We start from the raw sequence: 7,577 nt of genomic DNA, 5'->3' as shown, positions 1-7,577 counted from the left end.
CCTACCCCCCACCCCTTCTGTTTTTTGGCACACCTGCTCCAGGCATGCCTGGTGGACCTGGGGCTTGCTCCTGCTGCTTTTTGGCTGCTCACTCCGTGCTGGTTCAGCTGCTCAGATCATAGAAGGTAAGGCTTCTCCAAACCACATCTATAAATTTAGAGTAAGGGTTAATTTTAAGAGACGCTTTCCTAGTATGGAAAAAGAGTCTGCATTTCAGATCTTCATTTTCTCTGCTGCTTACTGTTCTTCGTTTCATGTAGGGAAGCTGCCGTGAGTTAAAGAGCTCAAGTTGCCATTCATTCTGGAAAAGGGAAAAGAAATATATTGGCTCCCCAGCTGTAAGGCAGCCTGTCGTGCCTGCTCACTCAATATTTCTTCATAGTGTAATAAGCAACAGAAAGTACTTCAAAGGAGGGGAGCACACTGAGTGGGTTTGGGTGTATCACATCAGAGAAAGGTAGCAGAAAGCAATTAGGATAGATCTATGTGTCACTCAGGAGGTACCAGGAATGTGCCAGGCACAGTGTGAGCACAGACACGGCTGTGATGTGTGTCCCAGTGCACAGAGATTTCTCCTGGTAAGTATCTGAGCAAATTGTGATTTTCAGATCTCTCGAGTTAAAGGTTTAGTTTTACCAGCCCAGCCTTTATGAACTTTCAGTGAAAGTCTTCCTGTGATTGCAGATCATATGTTCTTGTGACAGAGCTAAATCCTGCAGCATCTGTGGAAGGCATAGCCTCAAGTTTAGCTTAAAGGGAGAGAACATTGCTTTAAAAGTTTACGTTTTGGGAGATGTGAAAAAGCTTCATATATTACTTCTCCATTATGAACAATTATGCTTATGTCAGAAAGGATTTTTTTACTATCTTATAAAAATAGTCTGAAGTTGTTATTTAAATGACCCCTAGATTACTGTGTGATAGGAGCATTAGAAATTATTGAAGGGAAGTAGGTATTGCACATGAAGACTTTAATGTTACTCAGACTGTTTTGTTCCTTTTTAACTGCCATAGAGTAGATGGTGCATTTAAGAGCTGAAGCTCTAGGTAGTTATTTCAGTAGGAGAAGAAGCCACAGATTAGTTATCACTAAGAAATGCTGTAAGTGCAGATGAGAAATATGTAATGTTGTATTACAGATAATTAATTGAGGAAACAAACTGGTACCAGCTATTAGAATGAGGAAAATGTTAACGTATGCCTGAATAGTGACAGAAACACAATATACTGTATAGGCATCAGAGATAAATCTGTTGCATCAGGCAAAAATGTTTTACTTGACCTGACAATATACAGTGTTCTTGACAGTACAGTGAGTGAGATCTGGACAGGAGAGAACCAAATTTTGGCACATTAAATTTAATAAGCAGAGGCTCATTAAAACTACAGCCATAAAAAGAACAAATATTTATTTGACACAGTTTCTTTTTTGATCAATCTGTGCCAGTTTCTATCACCTGAAGCTCTGGTTCTTTAAGTACCCTGCCCTCTGACAGTCAGTTCAGAAGTCAGAAGTAGGAAAGACAACCACTACTGATACAGCACAGTTTCTTTCTGTGCGTCATCTTATTACTGCTGAAAGACTCCCAACTTTACCATGAATGAAGATCAGGTGGGGTTATGCAAGCCTCCTTAGATCTCTGGAGACTCGGAGACTGCTCTGGGCATGTGTTCCTGCATGATCATCCTAGCCCAATATGCTTCCCTCCTCATTCCTCTGTTAATACAGAAGTTCCTGTTTTCAAATGTTCACTACATTTTTTTTATCCCACTATCTGATTTTTAAGTGCCTGATGTGATAGGTATGTTGTGCTTCCTGATCCACAACATCAGACTATGTTATAAGCAATATTTTCCTGATGCTTGGCTTAAATACTTTCATCTCCTGAAATCAGGTGTTGAGTGCTAGAAATAGGAATAATCTTCCTTTCTTTCTGGTGCTGTGGATACATGAACCATATAAATTCTCCCTGTAATTACTGAAGAGTCAATAGGTATATACTTCAAATCTTTTAGTCTAACTATTGCAGAAATAACCTCTTTTTCCTTTCCCACAGTTCCTTTTAGTAATAAAGTGCACAGAAATAAACTGTGTATTTAAGATGAAAATGTTTGGTGACACCAGGAGATGAATTGACTCTCTGGTATTTGGCTTTTTGCTGCTAAGCTTGTGCTTACCCAGTGTTCGTTTTGTCACTGTGCCCTTAACATGACTGCTTTCAAGGATTCTCCAGCCCACAGCAAACTGCTGCACTGCTCTTCTGACAGCTGACCTCTCCTCAGCCTCCCCGGAGGGAATGAGTAAACGTGGTTTTAGAGGAGCAGTGCAGGTGCCTCCTGCTGTACTGCCGTACAGGCTATATGCAAAAGGAAGAAAATACCTTGAGGTGTTCTTGAGTTGGTTAACTAACGTCAAGAAAATTGCTTATGGATTAAATTATTCACTGAGGGATGGGGAAGGAGCAACTTATTTTTTTCCAACCCTACCAACACAACAGTGACCATCAGAGAGTTTAGATGAGAAAAGTTTGTCATCTTTGCCTTTGCCAATCAGCCAGTCTGTTCAGTGAGGCAGTGAATTTGCTGGCTGTTATGAAGTGAGGCAGGTACAGCATGGTCTTCTTGTTTTCCCCAGGGAGCACCAAACTGCACCAGTGGTGGAGGGTGCAGATAAAAGCAAACGCCTCAGGAGTCCTCCAGCAGAGGGCTTGAGCTTTGCCAGGTCTTTCTGAGAGACATTAGCAAGATTAATTAGGAAACTTTGATCAGCTCTCAAACAGAATAAGAGTTTCAACCAAGCCTTGAGGAAATTATGTAATTATGGACCGTTCCTAGTGGGAAGGAAGAAACAAGCTGAAAGGATGGTGGGGAAATGTAGGGGGGAAATTCAGATGGCAGGCTTTGAAACTGTTCGAGAACTTCAGGGGTTTAGTTTACCTTTTCAGTGACCTTGCCTCGTGTTGGGCCTTTTGTTTCAGTAGAAGTGTTGCTTTCATTTCCAAGTCCTAGAATGACTACTGCATTCATTGTAAAATGGGACAAATAAGAGAACAGAGTATTTAAAACTTTGTATTTAAAATCATGAGTTACTAATTCACAGCACCAGCTGAAACCCCTTCGTGATTAAAACACATCTGTTTAGCCTGTTAAAATGGTTTGATATAGCTTGATTTACAAATTACATAACATGCATTGTGATAGAATGTGAAAAAGATTGAAATATTTCATTCAGAATTTTAAAATTCTGTTGCATGTTCTGCAAATTGATGGGATTTAGTTGTTATTTCACCCGAACTCTTCAGAAATACTTGGACCTTTCTTTAGAGTGAAACTGGAGTTCTGAAGTCTCAGCAGTTCCTGAATTAGAATTCTGAATTTTTACTAACTCTGTTGGAAGATTTTAGTCCCTTTCAGTGCAGCTTGCATAGCACATGTACAAAACCATAAGGAATAATATGCTTTCTTCCTCTTCACCCAAATGCAGTGTCATTTGAATTATGGTGTGCTTTCACATTTTTTCTCCTGTGTTCATGAAAATTGTGCAAACATAGTACCGTATTCTACCTGGGCTCGTGTGGGAGGGTTAAAGATACGGTGGAGTCTTAACAAATTACTTTGTCACTTCTCCTTTAATCAAATAGCAATTAGGCACGTATCTATCTGTACATAGCAGTGCAGTCTGTCTTATTCTGCCTGGTATTGCTTGTGGTACATGTAGTGGGCCTTTAATTACATCTGAGAAAGTATCTTGATTTACATTGCTTGCCCTGGGTACTTTTTCCATGTTGCTTTGCATCTTCAACTGTAAGTTAGTGAATAAAAGTTGCTCAGAACATGGTTCTGAACATGCTGGTACCCAGATTGTGGACAGAGCTGAATTTATAAAATCCAAGTACTAACCATGCTGAAGTCTGAATGATAGAGTCCTCCCTACGACTTGCTCTAGCTTCTTGCAGAGTCATTTTATTTTTCCAGGCTATCTAGGCAGTTATCAGTGTTTTTCAGTTCTTGGCATTCCAATCAGCTCATGCTTTTAAAAAATGTGGAAAGAAATTGTTATAATTTTATGTGGTTCTGCAGTTTGCATTTTGCTTATGTGCACTAAAAGAAGACTTACAAATTTCTCATTGACATCTGGGTTTTATTATTAGCTAAGCTGAACAGCTCTTTCTTGCCCTAAGTAACATGCTCAGCCATAGTTTACATAAAGTAAATATTTGTCTCTTTCCTTGGCTCTCTGTACACAGAATGGCTGTCATTAGGCTGTTGACATAAACTTTGCACTCGTGACCTGCTGAGTTTAATGGAAGAATCCTGAATTATTGACTTTCATTGGCTGTGGATGAACTGGTGTCATTCATAGGAGCAGCTGCCCTGAGCTTCTCTTCACAATGAACCCACATAATGGCTGTAAATAAATACGTACATACATTTAAAAACTTGTTTCTATCAAGTAACTGCTGTATGTGCTTTCAGTGTTAAATGTGTACAACCACAATGACTTAGGTGGTGACATGGATGGCTCAGTCTACTCTTTCCTAAGACAGAACACAATTACAGGAATGCTGGTGTATATCAAGCACAGCATTTCGTAAACATAACGGAGATGACGCTACATCCTCTTGTACCAGGCTGAGCATTTGGACATCATCAAACTGCACTTGAGTCTAAATTGAAGAAGCCGCTGTGTATCTTTCAGAGGCATCTTCAGGCAGCTGTTGTACATGTTTTTAGTGTGGAGCTGAGCCTGATTTCATAGCTGATAAAATGCCTTTCCATGCAAAGCATAGTTAATTTACTGTAGAAAATCAGTTGGGTTCAGTCAGGGTCATCTGTATGAGCAGCCAAAGAGATTGGTAACACCAGCAGAACAAACCTGATTTAGTCAATTTGTTCCATTTACCCACTTTTCTAACTGGATTAGTTTTCTGTGTAACACCTCTGGACAATAAGCTACCTATTTGCCAAGCTACTCTGCCGGGCAACAGAAGATGTTTTTTACCTTTTTGGAGGCCTCAGAAGGGGAAAACAGCTGGGTTGTATACCATGTCATGAAGGCTGTTTTCATGTCCCCTCTGAAGGCACCCTGCTCATGCTGGAAGCCCCAGCGTAAGCAGTTGTTTCCATAGTCTGAAGAGAACTGAAACCACAGTTGCGCTTGCATTTGCCACTGAATGGTGTTTGAAGGACCTGCCCTGCTGACAAAGGCTGTACTGAAATACTTACATGTGTTTTGGCTTAAACCCCCTAAGTTTCTATGTTCTGGCTCAGCTGTAGGCTATGGAACACAAGAAATTTCTTGAAGGAAGTCCTAGGGGTCTCCTGAGTACCTAAGTGCACACACATCGCTGGGGCACTGCCGTGCCCACTCACAGGTTGCACCACAGCTCTGTCGCTCCATTTGTGCCCTGTGCAGCTGCTGCTGCGTGAAAACCCACAGTTCCAGGTACTCCAGGTGCTTCTAGTAGTACCCACAAACAAGCATCAATTTAATTAAAATGTTTCACCTGTGATTCATTTCTGGTATGCTAAGGACAATGCCTGATCCTGGTGGCCTGGTGCAGGTGCTGAGCTACCCCCCCCCGTGCTGTGAATGGGAGCGGGTGGCTGGGGAGAGCGACAAGGGCTGCTCCAGGCAGCTGGGGGCAGCCGGCACAGCACAGTGTCACCCTCATGCGCAGGGGTCCCTCCCTGGCTGCGTTCGAGCAGGTGGGCACAGACACGAGCACAGGTTTCGGGGGCAAGGTGCCATTCCAGTGAGTGAGTGCTGGAAGGGAAGGCTTGATGGAGCTGTTTCTGTTTGGGATATTTGGAGTTCCAAAGAGCTTATTTCTTATTCTAACATGTTCATTTCCAAATCAAACACTTGTTTTGGAGGCTGTCTGTCCCTTTGGCTGAGATTTCTTCCACTTTCCTTTGGTTTGTGAGCTGTGGATTGGTTTGGGTTTTCTCATAGTGCTAACTCACGTTTGACCAACTTCATGCAGTTTTGCCAATTTGCACGGTGTGCCTTGGCCAGAAAGACGGTGAATTGTGTGGTCTGGGGAAATCTGATTGCTATATTTCAGTTGTCATTAATGTTATCTATTTAAAGGAGGATGGCTATTTGCCACCACTATTTCTAGATTACCAAACAGTCTTTTCCCATTTGGCCACATCCCACAACCACAGCAGGTTTAAAAACCAACAAAATCAGCCATCAATCTGGACTGTGGTGAATTCTATCCATGTAATCTTCACATCTCTGGTAGCTCCTATTCCCAAACATGGGAAGTTGCAGACATTGTGGAGAGTAGAGTGCAGGCAGAATTCTCCCAAGGAATGACTAAAATGGGCAAACCCTAATTTTTATGTATTTACATGTAAGGAATGTGAAACAACACAGTCCTTACCGAAAAGGACCTGGAGGCTCATGTGGACAAGCTGACCATGAGCCATCAGGGTGCCCCGTGGCAAGGAAGGGCACGGGCACTGGGGGCCGTGTGTGGAACAGTGCGGGCAGCAGGAGAAGGGAGGTGATGCTTCCCTTCCTCTTGGTGCTGAGGCCACCTCTGGAGCTCTGTCTCCAGCTCTGGGCTTCCCGGTTTAGCAGAGACATGGACATACTGGACAAGTCCAGTAAAGGGCAACTGCAATAATTAAAGGACCGGAGTGTCTGCCTTAGAGCAGCAGTCTGCTGAATTTGCTCCAGCTCATCAATGCCTGTCTTTTGCTGGGTCCAGATTGCAGTGTTTGAGTCCATACTGCAATGTACATGTGGGTGCTGCTCTCCTAGTGCAGAAGGTAGAGCTCCCAACAACTTTGTGAGTAGATCTCAGTCACAAAGGCTTTGTTTGCCTGAGAAAGATAAAGCTTAGAGTAAGCCATTTGGATTACATTATTTTGCAAGTGACACTGGAGTATGTGCAATATGGGCAGACAAAATGCAAATAGCACTGTTAGCTCAGAAAAGTCTTGCATCAGATTTGTGGCGAGTACTACAGAAGACCAAAAGACTGTCAGTCTGACAATAGAATCATCATTTCTATATCCAAATATACATATATATATATATACAAGAAAGAAAGATGTGAAAAAGAAGCACTTACCACTTCCCCCAAGTGAAGAAGATGGTGGAGAACAATTTGCGCCAAGTATTTTCCACTTGATTTTTCAAAAAAGTGTCATTGAAACTTCAGAGGATCTCTCTTGTGCACATTTGATTCCTATATAGGAAGTGCTGTTTTCTCAGTCTGTCATTATATAGCGTTCTACTTAGGTAAGCTGTTTCAATAGAAAACACTACATGATTTCTGTGGGCTACAGAGTAAGAGACATCACTTATGTCTGGGGGAACGACAGTGGAAGAAGACCAACAGAAGCTCAAAATTGCCTTGGAAGGAGCCAGAACTACCTCACTGAAGCTAAACAAACCAAACAGAAATTGCTTTTTAAGGGAAACAACTACCTGCAGCAATGGTATGGCAGCAAACTCACCAGAACGTCTCAGTAGAATGTGCTCCCATAATTAAAAGTGATCCCTGCAAAAAATTTAAGACTTGTTGAGACACTCATGGGAAAATCAGTCACCTAGGAAG

The 7,577-nt window shown here is 42.1% G+C and overlaps 1 protein-coding gene across 8 annotated transcripts in view; it reads left to right on the top strand.

Moving 5' to 3' along the window:
• Positions 1-7,577, top strand: part of COL15A1 (collagen type XV alpha 1 chain) — a 171,947-nt gene that overhangs the window by 24,499 nt on the left and 139,871 nt on the right. For all 8 annotated transcript variants that reach the window (XR_013927186.1, XR_013927187.1, XR_013927188.1 and 5 more), the window contains exon 2: positions 43-125. Coding sequence is in view for 5 of the 8 variants with exons in the window: in XM_080381190.1 (XP_080237316.1) it covers positions 43-125 (83 nt within the window). In the remaining 3 variants the exon portion in view is untranslated. The remainder of the gene's footprint in view (positions 1-42; positions 126-7,577) is intronic.

This window comes from Falco punctatus (assembly GCF_963210335.1).
Source record: "Falco punctatus genome assembly, chromosome: 3".
NCBI lineage: Eukaryota > Metazoa > Chordata > Aves > Falconiformes > Falconidae > Falco > Falco punctatus.
This window is presented reverse-complemented; position numbering and strand designations above follow the sequence as displayed.